Source organism: Corvus kubaryi, unplaced genomic scaffold (genome assembly GCF_017639235.1).
Source record: "Corvus kubaryi isolate FWS band 111438036 unplaced genomic scaffold, C.kubaryi_AGA036_p1.0 37341, whole genome shotgun sequence".
NCBI lineage: Eukaryota > Metazoa > Chordata > Aves > Passeriformes > Corvidae > Corvus > Corvus kubaryi.
The window spans coordinates 5,452,375-5,477,095 of NW_024581112.1; the positions used below are offsets into that span (position 1 = coordinate 5,452,375).

The 24,721-nt window shown below is 46.5% G+C and overlaps 1 protein-coding gene across 3 annotated transcripts in view; it reads right to left on the minus strand.

Moving 5' to 3' along the window:
* Positions 1 to 17,628: 17,628 nt before the first annotated feature.
* GTF2E1 (general transcription factor IIE subunit 1) overlaps positions 17,629 to 24,721 on the minus strand; it is a 49,077-nt gene continuing 41,984 nt past the window's right edge. For all 3 annotated transcript variants that reach the window (XM_042031713.1, XM_042031716.1, XM_042031715.1), the window contains 2 exons: positions 22,108 to 22,355; positions 17,629 to 19,137 (listed from right to left, as the gene is read on the minus strand). In XM_042031713.1, the coding sequence (XP_041887647.1) occupies positions 18,707 to 19,137; positions 22,108 to 22,355 (679 nt within the window). In that variant the 3' untranslated portion in view covers positions 17,629 to 18,706. The remainder of the gene's footprint in view (positions 19,138 to 22,107; positions 22,356 to 24,721) is intronic.

Consider the following 24,721-nt stretch of genomic DNA (forward strand, 5'->3'; position numbering starts at 1 on the left):
GCCTCTCCACTTGTTCATCAAGCCTGCTGCTCATTTACAGCCATAAATGTCACGTTTGGCTACAGTGGCATAAATAACAGGTGACATTTTAACAATATTGGCAGCACCGTGCGGGGAGTCCTCTAACACTGATGAGTTATGGGAGGCCAATGTGAGTTTTGGGGGGGTTCATTCATTCTCCTCTTTCGAGGCAATTGCCTGTTTGCTCCTGAAAACAAATGTTAAATTAAAAAACACTCATATGCATTGCAAATAGCTTCTCAGGAGGATTTCTGACGTTGTAAAATGGCAGAGCTATAACTCTGACTGAGTGAATACTGGAGGATGAGAGATGGTTATGGAGAGAAGCATCCTCCATGCACATGTCGTGAGCAATGGGATGGAAATTACTCCTGATAATTCAACCTTCTGGACATGGAACTTGGCTGTAACAGCAGGTTTTGCTGTAAAAAGACATTCTCTACATTGGCATCTGCCTCTCGGTGTCCTGGGCCTTTCACATACCTGGAACAGTCCATTAGAGTAAAATGGAATATGTACATCTATGTGCATAATATAGCAAAATCTTCTCTTGCTGCCAGGCCCTTGCTTATTTCTAAGTGACACTATCATTAAGGTGAGTGATTTATCACAGAAATACACAGGAAGTCACAGCCTGATTAATAGAGGGGAAAAAACCCCATCAACTCACAAAAATAATAAAAGTACTGAAAGTCTGTACTTTGATCCAAATCACCTTGAGAATTTCAGGGCATTTAACAATATTTTACAAGCTGCTTCAAGCCACACAAAGACTTAACCCCACTGCCTGCCAGCAGCAGCAGCATGGCAGCATGGTGGCAGGGAGGGAGCACTCCACTGCCCCTCACTTTTCCTTTGGCACTTCTTTCTGCCTCCAAGTCGGCATGCTCAGCTGATGCTCCTTAAAACCCCCTGCATTTGCTCCATCACTGCCTCCTGTCACCCACTGACTCAGTGCCAGAGAAGGGATCTGCTGAACTCATCATTGCTGAGAAAAAGACCAGCCTGCAGACAAAGGATCCCCAGTGGCTCCGGGCTGCCTGGATGCATCCATCCCCATGTCCTTCTCTTCTACCTGCAAGAGGTGTGGAACATCAGGGGTTGTGCACCTGTAGTCCTGCAGCTCTTATGTGACGTGATTTCCGCAGCAGCTTTCCCTCGACACCCCCTCCTGCACTGAGGGCAGCTGCAAGGTCCCACACCCACTTCTCCTCTCGCCCCATGATCTGCTGCTGCCTTTGTCATCCCGCAGAATGGGAGTGGCCTGTGCTCCCACACTGGCAGGAGGGCTCGCAGCAGGATGCATCCAAGCTGTGTGTCCAGCTGCCTCCTTTGCTGTGGTGTGCGTTTCAAACGACATTCAGAGCTTGGACCTGCGACAGTTCGGACTCATGGCTGATCTGACACCTACACCTATTTTTATTTTTAATTATCTGCTGAAACTCTGTTTTTTTTCTTAAAGCACTCCTGCCACACTGCAAAATCCCTGGTCTGGTTATGGGCATGTATTGCCAGCAAGAGAGATGCAAACTTCTTACCCTGAGGCCAGGGGCTTATTGCTAACACTAAACCTGGGACTTCCAATTGCAGAATCAGTTTGTTTCACCCAACCTAACAATGTACCTGGAAGATATTCTCCATTTTGGGGTTCCCCAGTGAGGAAACACATTAACATGGTGTTCAGCATCAGGTCTCCAAGATGGTTAGGGAAGGGCAGCATGTGGGGAGAAGCTGGGTGAACTGGGTTTGTTCAGATGTAAGAGAAGGTATGGGGAGATCCTGATGTTGTCTGCAATGGGAAGGCACAGAGAAGATGGAGCCAGATTTTTCTTGGAGATGCACTGTAGCAGAGACAACAGGGGTGAGGTGGCATGCCAGCAATTCGGATGTGGTATGGGAAAAGCTCCTTTATCCTTATAAGCATCATCAAAGATTGAAATAGAGTCCAGGAAAACTAGGAAATCTCTCTTCTTGGAGCTACTCATGACTGGACAAAGCCATAAATAACCTGCTTTAATTGGGCCTGCTCTAGTGGGGCCTTGGGCTGGATGGCCTCTGGAGCACCTTCCCGACTTCAATTAGTTTGGGATTTGGTGAACATCATTTATTGAGCTATGCTTTTCCTCTAAAATGAAAAAAATACCTCTTCAATGAGGAGATAATATACTTGTTATAAACTCTGTCCCCTGGGATCTCTCAGAACTGGACAACTAAAGTGCTAGATATATGCACCACCACTCAGAGCTGGTATTACATCGCCAGCACTTCAGAGTTAATTATTTTTTGCTTTCAAAGGAGGAAGAGTAATTTTAAAAATAGTTTAATATCAGTCTCACACCAAAGGTGTTTCTTACTGCTTTTCTTCTATAAACCATCAGTAGCGTTAATTAAAATTTTCATTTCTTTTCCAGTTCCTTTTCTACTATGAAGACTGGATCTTTAATAAGTAGCTGCCATCTCAGTAGTGGGTCCTTTCAGAATCAGGGCTGGAATTTGTGAGATGAGATACACACGTGGGATCTTGAGGAGAGGGGCATGGTGGTGTCAGAATTACAAATGCTCTGTAATCAGCAGAGAAAACCACACCTTGTCGTAAGTCATGATCCACAGTCCCAGGAGCAGTCCAGCACTCAAAGCTACCTCTCCAAGGACTTGACCAGCTCCCAAGAAGGCAAGACTGGAAAGGACAGAGCCTTAATCTATTTAGTCTTTCCTGCTAGAGGGACTGTTCCCTATCTTCCCCCTGCCTAATTCTAGGACGTGACATTGCTGCTGGGCTCCCAGGTCTGTGTCCTCCCAACTCCATCATTGCTCCTCAGCAAGGAAGAGGGCTGACCTCGGCACATACCACTCCTCCAAACTGCCCTGAGTTTGGAGGCTAAAAATGGAGAATCAGGGAAACAAGATGCTGAACTCTTGTGGAGTTTGTCACCCTACAGTCCTAATATATCCCTTCGAGGATGCTGTAACTTGGAGCACAGCAGCACATATGCCAAGATTTTGGCATATCAAGCTATTACAGGGTCCTGCTGTGCACCTTGCTCTTCTCTAGGTAATTGCCAGGTTTCTGGGCCCCTTTACTACTCTGAATATTGATCAGTCTTCAGGAGCAGCACCAGGTTCAGCAGTGATTTTTCCAGAGCATCCTCTCTCCAGTGGGAGTGCTGAACTTTTCTTCCCACATTTGCTTCCAATCTCATCCTTCATTCATTTGTGAGCATTTGATGTAGAAGATGGTTGGAGAAAGTGTAGGATAACAGCAGGATTTTCCTTCTTTCTGTACTTGGTGAGGGCATTTCAGGGCACTTAGAGGGGGAAAGTGCAGTTCTCTGCTGAAGAACTTCCACTCACACTGTCTGCAATGGTCCCAAGAGATCATTAATTCTATTTATTCCAGTTTCCATGATCTGATGAGCATGGAAATCACATCCTGTACAGAAATTGGACACACTTGTTTCCTGCTGCTGCTCTGGTACCCAGGCTGTGAGTCTGTGCTGTACTGCCAAGAGCACGATCGCAGGCTCACTTCTGCTCCCCGCTCCATCTCCTGACTTTGCAGTGGCACCAAACAGAAGTGCTCTGACCGCCTTCCGAGGTTGCCTATTCATCAAGAAATGGGGACAAGAAATTAAAATGTGCATATTTCTGTGCAGAGTAGGTGAACCCCTTTGGCCAGCAAGTACTAGAAACTCCACGCACTTCATCACCAAATTGCAGTAAAATCACTTAGACTCAAGATGACGCACAGATTCCAGCGCCATCAAGGCACAGACACAAAGCTGGAGCATTGGGCCCAACAGCTTTGTACAAGGTTTAAAATCAGGTAAGCCTTGAGTTCACTTAATTGTACATAAATATGTGAGATAAGACAACCTCACCTAAGGGCACTGTATTCCACAGCTCACCTCTTGTGCAGAGGAGAACATTTTAGAGACAAGTCACACATTTCTTTCTGGTACAGGTACTTTGCCAGTCTCTCTATATATACGTGTATACATGCAAACACAGGCACACGCATTACATTCTCACCTTGTGTTTTTCCAGGAATTTATTAGCACACAGACATGGGTATGAAGATTTTGAATGAATGTGTTGTATGAATTTATCTGATCATTCAGAATCCATTCATAAGAGTATTCAACAACTTAAAGAAGGTGTGTCAAAGATTAGAGTTGATGATCACAGCACTAGAGGATAGTGCTGTGAGCTCAAACAAAATGATATGGTATTTTCAATTTGGTCTACTCAAAGATATCCTCTTTGTGTAGGATATACAGAAAGAATTACTCATTAAGCTTTCAAGATTGTGGTGGTTGCTGTCAATATCTAGCATTTCCCAGCAGGGACTTCCGTGCGGCAAGTTCTTTACAAGATTTACTTACAAGAAAAACAGAAACCATGGCAGACTGGGACATCCTGCAGGCCAAGTGGGGACAGAACAATGGATTTAGTCTTACGTGCACCAGAAATCGGGTTGTATTTTCAGTTTGTCTGATGTTGCAGTTCCTTATGACATGTAAACTGAAGGGGTTTGTCAGAGTTATGTCATCCTTTCTAAACCATCCTTCAGGTGACTGGGCTCAGAGGCATCTCACACCTGGTTTTGCTGCTGTTTTTTCTCCTGCTTGTTTCATTGCAAGACTACTTGTTAATCTTCAAATTATGTTTGACATCTCACTGTAAATAGTCTGGGTCATAAACATCTCAATGTCAAAGTCTGAGTGTGTTTGCCTACCATTCTGGTTTGCCTCTCTTTCTTACTCTTCCTGTTTGGCAGCTGTGTCTTTGGTGATGACTGTGCTTGAATTTGGAACCTGATTTAGACCCAGGTTTGCATTTAACCAGTTAGAGCTGCCTGGCAGGTGGATATTTAACTCCAAATGGGAAAAAGGTACTCCAGAATGTCTGGCGAGGAAACAGGGATGTGGAGGCCATGAGCACACAGCTATTGAGGAGTCACAGGGAACTGGGGCTCAGTCCCACTGCAGATGAAGTCACTTGGTGAACCTGGTACATCCTTGCTCCTTAACTGCTTCTAGATGTCAGAAGGGCTGTGTCCAGCAAAGCATTTCCTCTCACTTTTGGTCAGAAGAACAGCCAAATCCAGTCAGGTGAGGACCAGTCTTCACATGGGAGATCTTTACCAGTCCACCTCACCCTGATGTTAACAAAATGGTTTGGGACACCTTCCACTAGACCAGGCTGCTCCAAGCCCCATCCAGCCTGGTCTTGAATGCTTCCAGGGATGGGGCATCAAGAGCTTTTCTGGGCAACCTGTGCCAGTGCCTCACAGTGAAGAATCTCTTCCTAATATCTAATCTAAACCTGGCCTCTTTCCGCTGCAGAGACAGGCAGCCTGCAGAAGGCTGAACACTGTTCAGCAATAAGTATCTGATCCAGCAATAATTCTGGGGCCAACACTCTCAAGAGCATACCAACTTACATAATTGTTTTATAGGATTTAAATGAAAACAGTAATTCATCAGAAATATGTAAGGACGTGACTCTCCATCTGACAGACATTCTCCCCATACTAAGACACAGAAGCAATTATCTGCAAGCCTTTTCCTATGCAAGAGGATTAGTGTTGTGCCTCTGTCTCAGAAGATATTCAAATGTGACTTGGGATTAATTAAATCACAAGACACCTGGAGGGAAAGTCAGAAGCATGTACATTTTCTACACCAGACATTTTAAAGTGTGGAAAAAGGAATATTTTACCAGCAAAATCTTTTGGTCTTGATGGGGAAGAAGATCAGCTTGGGAATTTCAGGGCAGAGAGTGCAGAAGAACCCAAACCATGAAAATGTACGTGCTTGTCATTGCAGGTACCACCTGCTGCAGCTGGTGGTCTCCAGTGTCCAGCAGCAGTTGAAGGGCTGAGAGGTTCCAGTGGTGCTGCACATTGTACAAGTGACTGTTTCAGGTTACCTCTTATTAACAGCAGACTCCTTTTGGTGACAAGTCTGGTGATGGCAGCAATTAGAGTCTCAGCTCCTGTGAAGAGGCTCAAGGTTGCCCCACTCTCCTCCCCCATCTTGTTCCTGCCATTTGGGCAAGGAAAGCTGTGCAGGGTCCTCCACCTCCATGCAGGACACACCTGCTGCTGATCTCTCCATCATACGTGAGCTCACATGTCAGAGTATCAGAGTCTGTGGGAATAAATTCACCTCAGATCAAAGTCCCAGTGCCCCTTGACTCCAGCTCAACACCTTTCTTGAGCTTTCTCACTATGTTAGCTAGCAGATCCCCAGTAAAACATCACTTTAATGCAGTTTCCTAATTGCTAGAGACGGTTCCCTAAAGGATTAGAAACTGGTGAAAGTTTTAGTGGAATGCTAAGAAGTTAAGAGGAAGAAAAGAGCCAACACTGTCCCCAAGGAAAAGCTCAAGAAAAGATGAGATAGCAAACATGTCACTGTGCCTCAGCCAGAGCAGAGGAGCTGTCTGCTCTGGCTGAGGCATCTCCCTGCTACCACCCTGCCAAGGAAAGCAGGTATCCCAGCAAGCTCTGATGGAAAAACTGTACCATAATCCGTGTTACCGTGAGCTTGCCTGGGGGGACGAACTCAGTGACACAGAGGCATTGGGGCTCGGTTCTTGTGCTGTGCCTTCCTACCCAGCGTGGTTTGTTTGTGTGCCTGAGCCTCTGCTGCTTTTGAATTGAGCTCCAGAGCCATTTCACAACCCACATCAGCTGTGGGGCTCCTGCTGCTGCCCCTGCTCTCTGTGTTAAGGGACCTGTCTCTCTGCTGAAACACTTCTGACACCGATCTCTCTGCTCCCCATCCCTTTTCCACCCCCAGCTCCCACTCACTGGAGACAGGATAGGATCCAGCAGTGCTCTGCCAAGTTATGGGGCTGCCTGACAGCCACAATGGGGAAGGACATTATATTTTAGGGCTCTGTCCAACAATTGCCTAGTTAATTCCCATCCCCCAGCCCTACATCCAGTACGGAGTGGGGACATCTCAATTTTCTTGTTCTCTCGATGAGGGGAAGCTGCAGCACAGCGAACTTCCACTCCTGGGCATTACGAGAAGGCACCCAGCAAGAGGAAGCTAATGCTGAGCCCCCCCATCTCCCTGCAAAGTAAAATATAGGGATAAAAAAGGCATCTCATGAGTAGCACTTATCCTCACCAGCATCCCTCTGCAGCACGCTGTGCTTGGAGGACAATTAAATTACACTGCCGTTTCCCTTTCATCATGATCCGATTTACAGGGGAATTAATAGGGGCAGAGGAAGAGGCCTGCATGAAGCCAAAGCCAGGGCAACTGGCAGCTATGAGCCTTCTTGAAAAACAGGAAGCTTGCCAGGATGTCTTTATTAGAGAGGAGAAGGGGGAGAGTGGAAAGGGCTGCTGCAGGAATGAAAGACAGATACAGACGTCAGCCTTGTTTACAGCAGGGATTTTGCACCAGTGCAGCTAAACCCTCCAGTTCAAAATCCACCCACAGGCATCTGCCACCAGCACAGCTGGAAAAAAATCACAGCTGAGACTTCTTGGTGGCAGCATGAAGAGGGAAATCTGCCATAAAGAAGGGCATTTGTCTCACTTGATCGCATGGCTCCAGAGGTCACGCTAAACCTTTAAGTGGTGATTTCCCATTTTTCCCTGAAGATCTGCTCCTCCCCTGAGCTCACAGGATCGATGTCCCCATGGAGCAGCCTGCAGCAGCCCTGTCTGTTCCTGACAGTGCCACCCTAATGGTGACCAAGCCTGTCACCCAAGTAGGACAGCAGGTGTCATGGAGACACTTACTTGAATACAAACTAATATCCCAGCTTCTCACAGGTTGTTTGTCCAGGCTGTGAGTGTGCTGCTCTGCAGATGGAGACATGGGAGCTGGCTCTTGTAGTGCCACTTCACATCCAGGCTGGTTATGGCTTGGATGCCCTATGCTGCAAGCTCAGCCATCACTGCTGTGGCCAGCTGGGCTCCAGAAGTACTTTGGCAGCTTTGGGACAGCATGGAGCCACAGCAATTAAACCACAGGGCCAGTGAGCTCTGTGCAGGGTGCACAAGGGTGCTTTTGAAACAATTCTCTGTGTAAAGCCACATGAACTCCAAAGGCATCTGGTCTGATGGCACTCCTGCTACTCCAGAGCAACCCATGTACCTCTGTGCTGTGCTGCCTCATGCCTGTGAGCAGTGCTGTGTGGTGGCACTGGGACAGGCCTCTGCTAACTGGGTACTGGGGTGTACAGAAGCTGCTGGGAACAAGAGGAAGAGGGAAGAATGTTCCCAGGTCCATGTTCCCACTCTGCAGTGCCCCTGCAGAACCCTTGTTCTTTGTTCTCTGTTCTCTGTTATGTTCCATGTTATTGAGATTTTTCTGCTTACCTGAGTAGCTGAGCCCTTGGATGAACTTCCAGTGTCCAGACTGAGGAAAGAGAGAGGAGACATGGTGCCCCTGGGAGGCCATAGCTCAGGTAGTTACACTGACTGCATCCTTAAATTTACATCTCCAGTGCCTCTGGCACTGGAAAGGCAGAGTGATATTTTTTGCATCTAATCCTCTTTGAAAGTTAACTTATGATAAAACTTTTGAGATGTGCTGGAATTCCTCAGCTCATGATAACTCCCTTCTGTGTGAGGGATAGTCTCTCCAGATCATGTAACACATGAGTGACTTCATTGTTATTTCTCTCCAGAGCTGGAGAAAAGCAACTCAGGTCATTGAAGAGCTTCTGAAGAAGCTTCCTGTGTATGGACTTCTCCTTGACATCAGGGGAATGGAGGTGATGGAGCAAAAGAAATGGATCAAAACCACTTCTGGAGTTTGGAGATTCCTGGGCAGGAAGAAAATGGTTCTAGAAGTCATAGCAGGTAGATCATAGCTGTAGGAAGGTGTAACTGCCTCTCAGGAGCACAAACAGAAGAAACGTCAATTCTTAACTTCAGAAATAAAATTATGAAAGGAGGGAAATAAGTAGTGAGCTAGAAGTTCCTTGCATTCAAAAGAAGCCAAGGATCTAAAATCGCATAGTGAGTTCAGTGCTGGGACTGTGTGCATTACAAGCTAGTGAGGAGATGGCAAAGCCTGTCTGTACCTGATGAATGAATTAGCTGTTAATTCTTAATTTCCATGCCCATCTCCTCCCATCCTGTTTTCACCTGGGGCTGCCTCTCAGGGAGGCACTGTTCTGATACAGCCCTGTCAGTGGGACCAGTGCACAGAGTTAGCTCAGGGTTCTGAGGACAGATGTTCATTTAAAGGGGGGGTTTATTATGCAAAGAATACCCTGCTGCCTTGTTTTAATTACTGTTGCTTGAATTATGACATTAGCTCTGAGTGGCAAGGCCACTGCTGTGTTGTCACTGTCACTATCACCCATGGTCCCACAACAGCCACCCAGCACAGCTCCTTGCAGACCTGGCCTTGACCCTGATCTTGGCTACACCTCATCAACCTGGCCTTTTCCCACTGCCAATACAGTGGCAGCAGCGAGTTTTGTCTAAAATGTAAGGGGGAATCTCTACTCCCAGTAATGCTCAAGCAACCCCTATTGACAATTCAGCACCTGAATGGTGTGTGTTGGTGAAGCATCACTTCTGCTGAGGTTTTATTCAGGTAGTGGTGGCATGAGGACTGTGGGAGACAGGCATCCCAGCCAGTGACCCTCTGAAAGCAAGGGGAAGTGTGCTAGGAAAGGGACGAGGAGCTGGAGAAACTAATGCCACTGACTTCAAAGATGAAGGATTCTCTTTATACTCTGAAAGTGACTGAATAAAATGATTGGCATCATCACAGAGCTAAATAGGATTTTCTACTTGTGTTGGATTATTTTAGATGACAGTTTGATTAGCCTGATGGGTGTTGATTTGTCCCTAAGAAGTGTATTACTTTCATTAGCCTTATATTCAAAAAATATTTTGAATTATGATACCATTTATTAATGTGATTTGCTTTCTCCCAACAGATGTGTTAACTTTGCCCAGCACTAGAAGCTTGGTTTTTGGAGTGGAGTTCACAGTGCTGGTTCCAGCTGCGGGCAGAGCTGCCCTCTCTGTGAGCACTTGCTCACAAACCACCTGATCATGAAAGGATTCCAACCATCGCATCCAGTTAGTAAAGGAGAAAGCAGGTAACGCCCCATACCCTGCTGAGCTAGTCACCTGAGGGCCAGTTCACATTGTCCTAGTTCACACATTCTGGATAAACCCCAGAAGTTATGAAAAGCACTGCTTTTCCTAATATTTTTAAGGCAAATGACTTCCTAGGAGAGGAAGGAGGAGGAAAGATTACTGAATCCTTGCTGAAAGCAAGGTGAGATCTTATGGCCTGGGAATGCAGCCAGCATCAAACCCCATGGCACTAAGGTATGTAATTAACTATACGTTGTTCCATCTCCACTTCCCAGTTGTGAACAGTGCTTGTACTCACCGAAACCTTCCTGGTGAGCTCCCATCTACACTCAGCCACCCATGGCACTGGGACAGAAATCACCCCTCATCTTCAACCACACATTCTGGAGACATCCCTCTGACAGAAGGGCACCTGGAGACCCAAAAAGCATTTTGAGGACACCCAAGCAAGGTTTTGTGCAGGTCATATCAATATCTGATCAAGACATCTCTTGGGATGCTGCTGTAGTCTTTGGCTGCAGAAGAGCTGCAGCTCTTTGCTTGTGTGCCCCATAATCTGGAGATGGTCAAGCACTGCAGCAAGTGAAATAAAACACAGACTGACTGCCTCCTCAGGCTGAAAGCAATTTGAAAAGACTGAGTCCATGTGGGAATTGCTGAAGGACATATTCAGGAAATTTCAGGATTGCCCCTGGCAACAGGGAAAGCCCAGGTTATTCAATCCCCTGGCTGTAAAGGAGCAACCATGGCCCTGGCTCCTTCGGTCGCCTCTCACAGCTCAAATGCACTGGGAGCACTCCCTCATTACCATTGGCTTCTCAGTCCTGCCAGGTGAGGGAAATGGTTCCAAGATTTCATTTAATACCTGTATTTAATCCATTAGTTCTCCCTGCAGACCTCCTGAAGGCTGGGCTGTGATTAAGGAGGAGATAAGTGCCCTGTTTATTGCTCTCCTGATACTTCTTCACTTTCCTCTACACTTTCACAGCATTTTCATCCTACAGTCATGCAGTGCCTTGGAAATGTGCATGGGAACTCCCTGCTCTGTCCCCTTGGGATGGGTTGGAGAGTTCACCCACACTCAGCAATACAGGTCCTGCTCTCCTGTGAGGCTCTCTGAGATTCTGTGATTTTATAGTTACAGCCCTTGGTGTGAGGAAAAGCTATCAGCAAAATGGACTGTCACCTGCAACCACTTTTTCTCCTTGATTCCTTGCCATTAAACTGTAGGCTTGGGTATCATATTTGTTATCCCAGTTTAAAGGGAAAATTCATTATTTTTCATATTTTTCATTTTCAAAACACAAGGAGAGGGCTGGGGGAAGTGGCCAGGCCAGGAAGGAAGGAAAGTTCACCATCTCCAGTAGACCACATTCTTTCTGTTAATATGCTCCATGAATCGTGCAGCATGGCCACAGCTCCTGTAAAAACCAGAGAGAACAAGCATGAGTACTGAATCACAACAGCTCTCCTTGTGCTTCTGCAGCTGTCACTGCCACAGCACAGGCTGCATTGGTCTCACTGAACACTTGGCTTCTTCTAGTGCTAAAAAGTGCTGGATTTCCTGTGCGGATCAATCCATTGGCAGCTGTGAGGTCAGAACGGTTCCCATTTGTGCTTCGCTGTTACATCCCCAGGTGCCAAAGGGTCTTGCATATGGGACAGAGAAAGGTTCTGGTTCACTGCCCCTTTCTACTCAACAAACATAAATAATCCCTTAGTAATGCACAGTTTATTTCCCTCCCAATACGGGCTTCCAGTTTTGATGCTCTTTCCATTACTGACTTAGGCATGAAGCAGTTTTTATGTTCACTGCAGACTTGGAGTGCCCTACACACTTTCTGCAAACAGGGAGCTGTTCATCTGTTCACTGGCTTTGACCACCTCAACAAACGCACTGCTGCCCACAGTATTCATCTTGATTGTTTTTCAGGTTTCTAATGGTTTGACTCACGCCTTTCCTGGGGCAGATCCCATTAGCATGTGAATTAGCAATGCCTCAGGGAGGTCTTTAGTTTGTGGTAGCACCTGGGTGCACCAAAAGATGCTTGAGCCTGCTGCATGAGAAGCAAAAAATGCAAAGAATTAAAGAAAAGCAAACCCAACACTGGAAGAGCTGAAAATGTGGCATTTTGACACATGTTCAGCTGTAAGAGCCCGTGTCTGCTGTCTGTGGACATCAGCACTTTTAGTCCACACTTCAAACAGCTGCAATGATGTGACTGTCTAGTGAACAAAAACTCCAGCTGTCATTTGCTGCTCCTGACAGTAGCTTCTACCTAAACCATACAAAGTCCTTATCTGTTAACATTCCCAAAGGGAGGCATGTTTGAGGAGGGCTGGGCAGCCCCCTACATGACTTTGTTTGTTTCTCATACACAGACATAACAGCACAAATTCTGGTGAAATATTAGAAGAAAAAGATACTTTTTAATGTCACAACTGAACTCAGTTTCGCAACTAATTGCTGTGAGGTATTTTTACACCAAACCTCTCAACATGACAAAAGCAGGAATCAGATCATTCAAATGGACCTGCAGGCTCCTGCTGAAGTTGGTTGCTAACTTGGGACTTTCCTGACGCCTTTATGTAACTACAAGAGGTTGGCACACTTGGAGAATATTACTCTTCCTAATGGGCTCGGAGGCAAGGGAATACACCAGGATAAATGCACCATAAGCCAAGTCCTTCTTCATCACATTGTATTTTTCTTTGTGTGGATACAGCACCCATGTGGCCTGGCAGAGTACGCAAGAGTGAAATTTCTCTCATGATGCACCATTTTCTTAAGCCCCAATTTCCCTCTAACTGCATTTCCCTCTACTCTTCCGTGTTGTACTGGAATAGTTTTCATCTCCTGACATTGCCAGAAGGGCTGAGGTGTCGAAAGCATACACCTTCTTGGAAAAAGGACTGTGTGGCAATGGAAGAATAGTTGTGGTGGCAGGGCAGGGAGAGCAGATATGTCTCTCTACCAAGATTTTACAGCCTCATTTACATTAAAAAAAAAAAAGTTTTTTCTTGTTAGAAGCAGCAGGGAAACATGAGAAATTCAGCAACTCAAAATATTCCCAAGGAACAAAAAGAACAAGGGTTAAAAAAATAAAAATCAAACCCAGTCCTACCAAACCACATCTAGTTCAAGCAGCAAAGAATGTGTGACCAGCCTAGGGCTAATACCTGTTTTCTCCCCATGGAAGGAATTGAGGGGGCCTGAGCCTAGCCAGAGCTCACTTCTGGAAAAACAGAGCCCTACCATTCATTAAACCTCTCTGCTGGGATGTGGCACAGGCTGAGGCAGTCATGGCTGAGACCTACATGGTGCACCTGGCGTGAGAGGGCCATGTGTCCCAGGAGTGGACATGGCACAAGCTGGAGCTTCTTGGGGGTGGTGGTGATGGTAAAGCACTTGAAGCTTAATTTTGACACCTGTGTGTGATTGCAGACAGATTGAATTTATGAGAGCCCATCAGCAGTGACTGGGAGAGCAACAACCAGCACGTTTGCAAAGAGCAGGTATTGATAACCCAACCAAAATTACCCAAGCAATCATTGCCTCACATGGGCCAGGGCTGGTTCAGACACTGCACCCTAAAGCACACCCAGGTCAGTCAGTCACGAACATTTGTGGTGTCTGACACACTTGTCCCCCCATACTGCATGTCATGAGAAAACAGCCAAAGCATGGACTGTGGTAACAGAGCCTGGTAAATCTGGCATTGGCTCAGGCAGATTTCCATTGTCAGAAGTGCAGAAAATAAATGCTTAAGACTAGGAGGATCTCTTTACCAGGGGGAACTGAGCCAGGCTTCTCAGCTCTATGCACAATTTTAGCTCACTGCAAAATTACCACTGCTCACCCTCCTTCTTCCAGCAAGTAATGGGATGGCAGAGGCTGGTGATATGGATTCCAGGTGAAAAATAAGCACAAGCAGTATGTCAGGGGTTTAATCACATCTATATGAAATGTGATTTTTTCCTCCTTGCCAGATGTACCTTTTTTTGTACCCAGACATTAATGCTCGTGGAACAGCATTTGATCAGCCTTCATTTTCTGGCTGGCTCCCTGCCCACTTTTGTGGCTGAGCAGCCCAAGGTTTCCTCCTGCTGCCTGGCCAGCCCTGGGTAGGGCTGGCGCATTGGTGGCTGTGACAGCCGGGGCGAAGCGCACGCAGGGGCTCTAACGCACTGCAGTGGAGCCGCTTCCGATGCGGCTGCCTCAGCCTCCTCTCTGCCATCCCCGCCTGCTTCATTAGCATCACACTGTTCAAAGGCATGGAAATCAAATTATATTTAGGTCACAAACATATTTTAAGCAAAAATACCTATTATATTTAAAGCAACTTGTTCAGAGACTCTGTCTGATGCTTCAGGATGGTTGCACTAATACTCACTGTCCTTAATGTTTTTTAATGAGATACCAGGTGCTTCCAAAGTCTGATTTTTGTTTGAATATAAATTAGGTTCATTCTCTCTCAATTTAAATGCTGGTAAATAAGAAACTACTTTCTGACAGCTCATTTTGGTATCCCAAACAGGCAAAAGCCCAGACTTCCCTGGATAACTTTGAAAGAGAGATAGAACAGCTCTGCCACAGTGACAGGACTGTAGTCCCGAAAAGTCTGGTGCTGCCGGTGCTCTGCTCTCTGCTTGCTAGGAGGGAGCAGGCAGGCAGGCAGGCAGGCAGGCAGCCTTCCAAGAGCACCAGCACTCAGACATCGCTCCCCACGCTTTGGGCTGCCACTCCTTTTAGCAGTGGCCTCTCCATGACTCTCTGTGGATTCACATCTTAAACAGATTCAAGCATCTGGCTATGCCTCCTATCAAGACTGTACAAGTGATGATCTCCTTGGACTTTGTAAATATTGATCATTATTCTGGAAGCAGCTCAGCACAGAGAAGCTGCTCTTCAGCCTCAGCTCCTCTGCTGCTGGAGGAGACTGTGTTGTCTCACAGTCCATACACTTCAAACTGGAGTGTATTGTGATGCTTAGGGAACGTTGGCTGTCCATGCTTAGATCAGTATTCCCAAGCCTCCTGTGAACAAGCCTGAGGCATGGTTACCTAGCCCAGGGCTTGCAGTGGGATAAGGCAGTACCAGTCCTGGACAGCCCAGAGCAATTACCTGGAGCATTGTGTGACATGTCCCTGCTCCAAAGGACAGAGCCCACAGCCTCCCTCGTTTATGCTGACACACACCAGAGGAATGGGGCTGCTGCTGCTTCTCCCCCACAGCCCACCCCTGGACAGCCTGCTGGCTTGCCCTGCTGCTGACATGTCCTTCCACCTGCTCATAACCTTTCTGTTTCCATGATGGCTTTGTCTTGCATTTGATTCCTGAGACAATTTTCCCTCTCCTCCTGCAGTGGCACAGCGGGAGACAGAGACCCAAGCACAGCAGGCTGCTTCCCCTGCCAGGCCCTCTTAAACTTCACAGCATGTCCTGGCGCTGCAGGCATCACTGAGGCACAGCTCCTCAGATGTCTTAGGGAGGAGGTGATGCTATTTTTCTGCCCCCCAGGATTCCTCCAGGGGACCTTCAAATCCCTTGACTCTCAAAGAGCAAGTCTGTTTAATCCAAGTCTGAAGGAGGCAGCAGCACAGGAAGAGTTGGATGGAGGAAGCCAATTTTTGGAAGCTTAGTAGAAAAGACTCTAACATTCCTGTTTCCTAGAGTTGACAGTGCACATTTCCTCCATCAACAGCTTAGCTGATCTGCTCTGGCCTGCTCTGTACTGGGCAGGGAGCACATAACTCCACTGAAGTTTTCTTGACCTGCAATGGGAGCAGGAACAGAGGCAGCTCTCATCCAGCTGGAGAGGCCCCTTTGACCATTGGGAAGAGGAGCATGGGAAGCCTGAGAGATGCAGTTCTCTTTCCTGAGCTCCAGTGCCCTGCACAGGACACCCCCAAGAATCACACCATGCGCTTGAGAGCATTGTCCAAATGCTTCTTGAACTCTCAGATATCACTCATCAGATAAAACGCGCTTTAGGCCGGAAGCAGATGCAGAAACTGGTTTGAATGGTGTTAGACAGAACATCCACCCAGGAAGGCCTGACAGCGTTATTGGGTTAGTGTTAATGCAGCACATGTGGTCCAGCAGGCAGGGGAAGTGGCTGGGCCTTCCTCAGAATTGATGGCCTTTATCCCTTGCATTAGCACCAACCTGCTGGCAGTGCCTGGCTTTGCTTGCAGAGGCTATTTTTCCCTCCTGACATGTGTGCAGAGCTCTGTTCAGCTGCAGGAAGAGGAAGAGGGCACTATCAACTGTGTGTTCTGTTCATTCAAGCCGTGCTTGTCATGACAGGGAAGCAGCAGTGTATGGTTGTCCGTCAGCAGCCCGAACTGGCTGGAACGGAGTAGAGCAGCCATCCTTTCTAATGCCAGGAACTGTTGGAGAGAGCAGGAAACAATGATGGCATCTGCTCATGCACCTTGATCTTTCCAGTCCTCCCCAGCGCTGCATGTGGTGCATGAGATGGAATGCAAACCCCACAACCACCGCTCTGATTTCCCCATGTGCAGGACGTGCCTTGCAAAATGACAGAAACTGCAACTGCTGCACAAACCACCATTAAATATGTCCATTAAGAAACCCACTACTTTATAGATTGTTATGCTGGGTATTTCTTCACTTCAGCTTTACTAAACCTTGATTTTCCACACTGAAAACCCAGTATAAGGTCCTGGTGAGTTACAAGCACGAGCAGCTTTCTGTATTCAGGATTAGTCCTCAGTTTCTGCTTTTGGCTCCTTGTAAATCTACCTGCTTTTCTCCAGTGTTAATACTGAATTCAGCCAGATTAAATCTAGACAGAATGGGTACAGCACATTTTTTTCTGTTAGCTGATCACTGAATTTGACTTGTCAGCTTTGTGACTTGATATCTGGAAGCTTGATACCAGATCTTGGAAGCCTGTCTACACAAGAACACCATTTTAACCAGCAGTACAATGTCTGCGAGTCTTCTACCATCAGCCTATGCCTCCCTTGAGGAAGGAGAAAAGGAATGGAAGTGCTGATCAAAACCAGCCTCCCATAGCACTGGTGTAATGAAACATCCATGCTGGAAATGTAGGAGATTCCAAGAGGCATTCAATGAAGCTCTGGTAAGGAGAAACAATGTGCAGTGGGATTTCAAATGGTCCTCTCAAAAGGAGAGCTCAAATTGGTTTTTTTTCTTGAATCCAATAAATCAAAATGATAAGCAAACAACATTCCCAACTAGGCACAAGACAAACTGAAAGATGACAAAGAGGAGAAGTTTCTGTTTATTTATTCCTCTTTAAAATGACTTAAAAGAAAATTTAAAACACTATTTAAAAAAGAAGGGGATTCAAAATATCAAGAAGCTGAAAATCAAACCACAAAGGAGGCATTACAAGGTTAGCAGAATGTAGAAAGCATAGTTAGTATAAAACAGATTTACAGTCTCAGTGAACGGCAAATTTGTACCGCCCATGTAAGTGGAACAGCACATAATGCTGCCCCTACTCTCTGGAACACAGAACTCTTTGATAATTTGGTTTCATTGTAGTACTATGTAGGAAAACACAACAATTTTAAAAAAGCAACATTTTCAATTGAAAGAGAAAAACATTAAAAACATTATATTGCTCTATAGGCACTGAAAAATGTCTTTCTGTGGTAAAAGAATGTGCCAAGCAGAATTCAAAATTGTGTAATTCCTCTTAAAATCATACAGCCCTGGTGAGATTGCAAATAAAACTTAGTTATGCTACTTCTCTGGCACTGCCTGACAGCAGCTCTGCCCACTATGAACTGTCTGCAACACTGGAGTTTGGACAGGGCTAGGCAGAAGCAACAGGCAGCAATATCGGAAAATGAAGGTATCTCCTGGCAAGTCAGAGCTCTGGCAACTCAGATCCATGGAGGGCATTTGTTACACTGACAAAAAGTGATTGACTCTGTGTGCTGTCCAAGGCTTCCACTCCGCCTGTTTCAAGTTACACCTGACCTTGAGGTGCTGAGTCCCAGCAGTGAGTGAACGGGAGCAAGAGAAGATTGCTGCCTACAGGCCTGCTTAGAAAGAGCCACTCTGGTGGCCAGTGGCTGCTGGCAGAGGTCAGGTACAAGCCCTGTCCAAGCTTGCCATCAGCAGACAAGTGCTTCCCTCTCCTCTCCCCTCGCTGAGCACAGGCAGCTGTATGTTACGTACACCCTCCTCTGCAGAGCACTCTGCTCAGAGTATGGAGCCCTTATGTCCTCTGAGGGCAGGTATGAGAACTTCATTGGGATCTGCAACAAAAATCAACTTAAAGCCATCAGGGGAAGGAGCTGTTAGGGCCTTGGAGAAGGTTAAAGCAGTGCCCATGTAGGGCACCCTGAAGCAGATTTTCACCTTGCAAGCATCCTCAGTTCTGAGACTTGTCCTCCCCTATGTGTTCTGGCTCATGCAGCTCTGCTGCACCCCTGTTCTGGTGAGCAGGATGCTTGAGTTCAGCAGTGCTGAGCCGCAGTGACCCTGCCTGTGCACAGGGGAGGGAAGATGCGCTTCAGTCTTCTGTTCTGCTAGGGAGTTACTGCCTTGAAAAGTCACCTTTTAAAAAATGCAATGGCAGGGACCAGTTAATCAAACATGTCCTCAAACATGCGTTGCCCCATGGCTATGTAAACCTCTTTTTCCTCCGGTGTCATCTGGGCCACCAGCTCAGGGCGCTGGCTCACTTGGCTGTAAGAATGTGGACGCCCAGCCACTGTGACAGTGGGGTCTTCTGCCACCACCTCGAACTCTTCATCCTCCTCCTCCTCCTCCAGCCCATACGCTGTGGTGGCCGTGGCGGCGGGGCGGGAAGGGGACTCCTCCTCCGACTCGCTCGTCTCGCTCTCGGAGTCACTCGCATTGCCGCCAGAGAGAGGAGCGGCACCGCCGACCGTGACAGTGGAAGCGGAAGGTGTCTTCTTCTCGTGGATGAGCAGGGCACGCATCACCTCCTCATTGTCATCCAGGGCTGCCCGGCCCTCCTCACGCTCCTGGAACACATCCAGATCCCGGCTCCCTGCAAAGGGACATGAGGGAATGAGCATTTCCTCAAAGAGATGTGTGTGATGGCCCTGAAAGAGTTTTCTTAACCTTTATTAATTACTGCCACTGAGCTCAGTTGGCCAAGTCACACCCTTTCTCCAACTCCTCCTCACCCTTAAAACAGTTATTTCTTATAATGGCAGAGCAAGTACTGACATTTCCTAGGAGCAAGGGACGCCTAGAGTCACTGTGGCTCCCAGCTGGAAGCCTTGACCAGGAGCACGCTGCAAGTGAAGACAACAAATGCACGATGGGCAGGCACCTGGAAAAGACTTCCCCAAGGAGGTGTCCAACTCAGGCATTGCAGTGGAGAAGAAAGCAAAGCAGTCCTTAAAATACAGACCCAAGCCTAGGCCCTATCCTGCTGAGCTCCCTGCCTGTAAGGATTAACACGGAGAAGAAATGGACCCAGGCAGACAAGGAATATGTGGAAACCATGTGTTATAAAACAACATTTAGAGCAGCCATGCCTGCTCAGCTCAGAGGTGCACCTACCAGGTGGGAAGGGGAAAAGCTCCTTACAGGAAGATGGTGGTGGCATGGAGCAGATGCAGCTGACAGCCTGCAACCAAGCTGTGCAGCACAGCACTAAACCACTGCCTGCTCTCCAAGCTGAAACACAGCCCAGACAGTCCCTGTGGCTCCCTACCTGCACCTCTTAATTGAAGGGGACTGCAGTGTCCCAGCTGACACACCTGGCCTGTGCTCCTCTTTCAGTAAACTTGGCTGTACAATAACTGGCAGGGTTCCATATGGCTCTGGTAGGCAGGATGTCTGAGTTCATGGCTTCAAAAGGTAAAATTCTGCTCAAAAAGTAGAATTCCACAGGAAACCTCTCCTAATCCTACATTTGATGAGAGGGCTGAGAGTCCACCTAGCATCAAAAGAACTACAGACAATATGGAAAAAAAAACAAACAAAAAAACCCCAGAACAAGACATGAAATACAGAGAACCTTACATAAAAACAAGGCCTAAGAAGCAGGACAGGCTCCCTGTGGCAAACTTTCTGTCTTACAACAAAAGATGCTGCCTATGAACAATTGCTGGAGCTAAGGTGTTGGCATTCTGCCTTCACACAGGCAGCCACTTGCCCATTCCTCCAAGACATGGAATCTCATGGTTTTGTCACCACATTCAGGCAGGCGGCTCCCAAGTCTTTCCCCCCCCAGTCAGAAATGTGCTGGTTACGTTTTAAAACTTGAGATGTAAAACGACTGTGAAGGAAGTAAATTCTGCATTTAGCACTGAAACCCAGGGCAGTTTGTGGTCACTCCTTTCCTGCGGTAAAATAAAGGCCAAAAGAACCACACCTAATTTCACCGGACTTCTGTTTTCATTGTAAATGAAGTCGTAGTGATGGGCGATGGCTACAACTACTAATATTAGAACACTGCCAAATTCTTGAAAGAAAGAAAGAATAAAGGCATCATGTTGGCAGTCGTGTGCTCAGCTCACTGCTTGTGACTGTGGAGCATAAGAGGCTGTGGGAGAGCACCTCTGTGAAATAATATCATAGCTCATCACACTGAGAGCTGTGAAACCACAACAGCCAGAGGTAGCTCCACAAATGCTGACTTTGTGGCTCAGGAGTGGGGCTGTCTCTTGCTTGCAAGAACTGTTGCTGCCAGATCCAAGCAGTGAATCTTTTCTGTCAACGGCCCCAAGTTCCTGTCCTTCCTGCTTATGTGTTGCAGCAGCAATTTCAGGCTATTTCCACAAGCTCCCTCTATGATCTCCAGTAGCTGAGGAGGTTAAGCAGTGATGCCATCATCCTGTAAGGAGACATACTCCACCCTCCATGTCCCTCAGTGACACCTTGAGAAACATTATGCTGTGTACACCAAAAGTTGTCTCAAGGAGTTGATTTAAAACTAGAGGGGAATTGAATGTCTAGCAGAAAAATGGGGTGAGAACTCACCATGGCTGGTGAGTAACATCTGCTACAGACTGCAGGAGCAGATTGTTCAATCATCTCACTTTGCTTAATCTATTTGAAAAATGTTTTAGGATCCATAATACACTTGAAAGGCATTACATGTGAACAATTCTTTAGGTATCTTCTGACCATTACATCACATCCATTTTCTTCACTTCTGCTATACCTAAATACTCCACTCCTCTTCTGAGCACAGCACAAGTTCCAGGGTCATATGCTCACACACATGGCTCCCTTTTGCCATCTTTTCTTCCTAGGGCATCAACAATTTCAGTCCATAATCTTCAAATGACTCTAAAGATTCTATCTATTGACTCACTCTTGCAAAAACCATAAAAGGTCTCCATTTCCAATTTTGGCATGGAAGCTTAAACAGCACACATACCAAAGCAGAATATTTCTACTAATGGTTATAACATCTTGACCACGGTCTGTGGACAACCTGACCCCAAGATGAATGAAAATAAAAGCAGAGATAATGAGAAACAAACAGAAGGGAATAAAAACTCACCTGCCATGGTGACAGACCTTCCTACTGTACTTCCAGCTCTATTTCTGAGTATTCTTCATATATAACAAGTTTTGAGAAACAATTGGCAAGAAGGCTGGGAGCAGGTAAACACTGCTGATAGATTTAGTAGACTTCAGAGTCACTGAACATTAGAAAATGTTATTTTTCAGCAGTGACCTATTAGGGAGACAGCTTTCTAGATGAAACTGAAAAACCTTCATCCAGGAGCAATAAGCTCTCAAGGTGGAAGACATAACAGTTAATTAACATTTTAGAAGCCCCCACAAAATTTCATGGACAGCTCAGCTTTACTGACCTAGATTTCAATCCTGGATCTAAGGAATTTTTACATCTGCCTACACACAGGTGCTTTGCGCAGCAGAGTGGAGCAGACAAGCTCCAGTATTGGAAGCAGCAGCTGTACACACACAGGAGAACATGTTTTTGACAGCACTGTAAAGGCCTTGCAGGACTTCTGCTCTGTGAATTTCTTACCATCTTTGATTTCATCAGGGTCATAAGCCCCCTGCACCGTGCTCTCACGCAGCCAAATGGGTCTCTCTCTGGCTGGCTTTCCTTCACTTGCAGACCGGTTAAGATCCTCCTGGTCCTCCATGCTGATGACGACATTCTGGGTATACAAGTCCTCATATGATGGTCCTTTTGTAGTCCATGCTTCCCGATGGTGTCCACCTGCAAGGCCAGCTGCTGCCCCTGAACCAGCACCCGCTGCACGCTCCTTGCTACATGAAAGTCAAAGAGAGAAAAACAGAGCTCTCAGAACAAGCCCCTCCTTGGACAGAAACACTTAAATTATGATTAGTTATCTCCCATGACCTGCACTGAGAACTTTCATTCTCAGTTCTAACATGTGCTGCCAGGAATTTTCCTGCCGCCTTTACTGGTTTGGGAAACCTGTGGTTCTCTAGTGGGAAACCCTACAAAAGGCTACAGCAACATCCATCACAGACACTGAAAAGAAGAGGCAGCACTAGAGATGCAGATGCACTTACGTAAAAACAAGCATAAAATCCCAGAATTCCCTGAAACAAAAGCCACAGCAGCAAAACACAGTCAAACAGTAGTCTGGTATTTGGAAAAGCCTTTTTGGCCTTCACACAGCAACCATATAGTGCATAAAAAAGAACTCAAGTTTAACCAAGGTAGACAGTAGGCCCAGGGACCCAGCACGTTCAGAGCTGTGAACTGTTACTAATCAGAGGACTCCTGAAGGAGTTAACTCACCATGAAAAACACAGTTCAAACCCTTGCTTGAATTATGAGTGACAATGCACATGAAAAGTCGCTTCTCCTGTGTTACAACAGGAGATCTGTACTTTCCACAGACACAGCCTAGAGAGGACTGGGGCTTCCAGGCAGAGAAGAAAGAAGAGAGAGCACCTTCAAACCAGAGAACCAGGGCTGGGAAAAAGGCTTTGTGTGCTGATGGAGCACAGGAGACAGAAGAACTGTCTTTACTATGGAAAAGCTGGAGAAATAAAGGTGCTGACCTATGTGAAGGGTATGGCAGTCAAAGCCTAGCCCTCCTTTGCTCCCTGCACATTTTCCTCCAGGGCCCCTTCTAGCTCAGGAGACTCATGGAGAAAAACATTCCTGCTTGGATCTGATTGAAAGAGGATATCAGGTGAAATATTTTCTGCCCACTGATGATGGCAATGAGCCTAAAATACGCCCTGGCCTGTGCTGCTACATATGCATAGATCGGGGAAAGTGGTTGAATGGAAACTCACTGCTCTCTGGGTGGGGAAAGCCAAACATGACTGTTCCTCTACTTCAGAATATTTTATCTTTTCAAAGAAACAAATCCACTGCAGACTGCACCCACCCTCAGCCATATAATTTCAGTCATCTAATTGTCAGGGGTAACTACAGCTTTTCAGGAGGAACAGCCCTGCTTTTCCTCCTCCTCTTGGCCAGAGTAAATCCATCAGGGATACTCCAAGATGCCAGCTGAGCTGACAGTTGTCATCAGTGAGCATGGTTCAGTTGCTGCTGTCTACCCAATGACCTCTTCTCCAACCAAGAAGCTTAAAATAAAGTTGCACTTGGAGAAGACCTGACTAATATGCAATTTTTTTTAGTTCAGCAAGGACATTACCTTGATGAGCTAATTCTGCTGGATTTCTAGGGGTAAACAGTGATGGGAAATTACACAGGTAGGTGAACACTGCTCTTCCCCAGATAAAAAATATTGGTGTGTAGAGCCACAGTGTTGATCAAGGCTACTCACAGCCTCTCAATAGTGAATTTTCTGGGATCTGTTAGCAAAATAATTCACAGCATCTGTGTTAGCATGTCTTGTGTCCTTAGCAATCCTCCAGCCAGCTCTGCTAGGAGAGCTTCACAGCAGCCTTGAATTTTGGGGCAGAAGGCTCATGCGCATGTATTGCTTATGTAACCTAAGGAACCACACAGAGACCTTCTTCCCAGCGTGTTATTTCAAGTGTTGGTACCTTTCAGCTCTCCAAGACAGGCGTGTGTTCTGTCAAAAGCACCACTCTGCTTCCCACACAATAGAAATCTCTAACTAGCGTTTCCCTGACGATTTTATGTAATCCACTTTCCTCACAGGATGCACAATGCAGCTCTCCCCCAAGCTCTCCCTCCCCATGACTACAGCGTGACACTAAACACTCAGTAGTGCCAGGAACTACCTAATAATACTTTTGCACAGAGGCCCCTCTAAGTGTGCCTGAAATTGACTTTTTTCCTACACAGAACCACTTAGCAGCAAAACACTTATTCCATGACGTCAGGAACGTTTCAAAAATGAAAGTAACATTTCTAAGAGACACCTACAGTTCTAATTACTTCACGTGATCTACTGCAATGTCCCACACTGAGCTGGAACCATCTAGACACTTTCTGTCTAATTTTGGACCCCAATAAGCTTTGCAAATGTGCCTCAATTTATATCTTTTTATCTTCAGTGACGCTGTTGGTAGGTGTGAGCACCACCTGAAGACTACCTGAGCAGGAGAACACTTCTTTCTGCAAGAAGAGAACTTCCTGTTCACCAACCTGTTCCAAAGTACAGAATTAGACACCATGGACCAGGCACCAGCAAAAGGCCAGGTGTGTCAGTTGC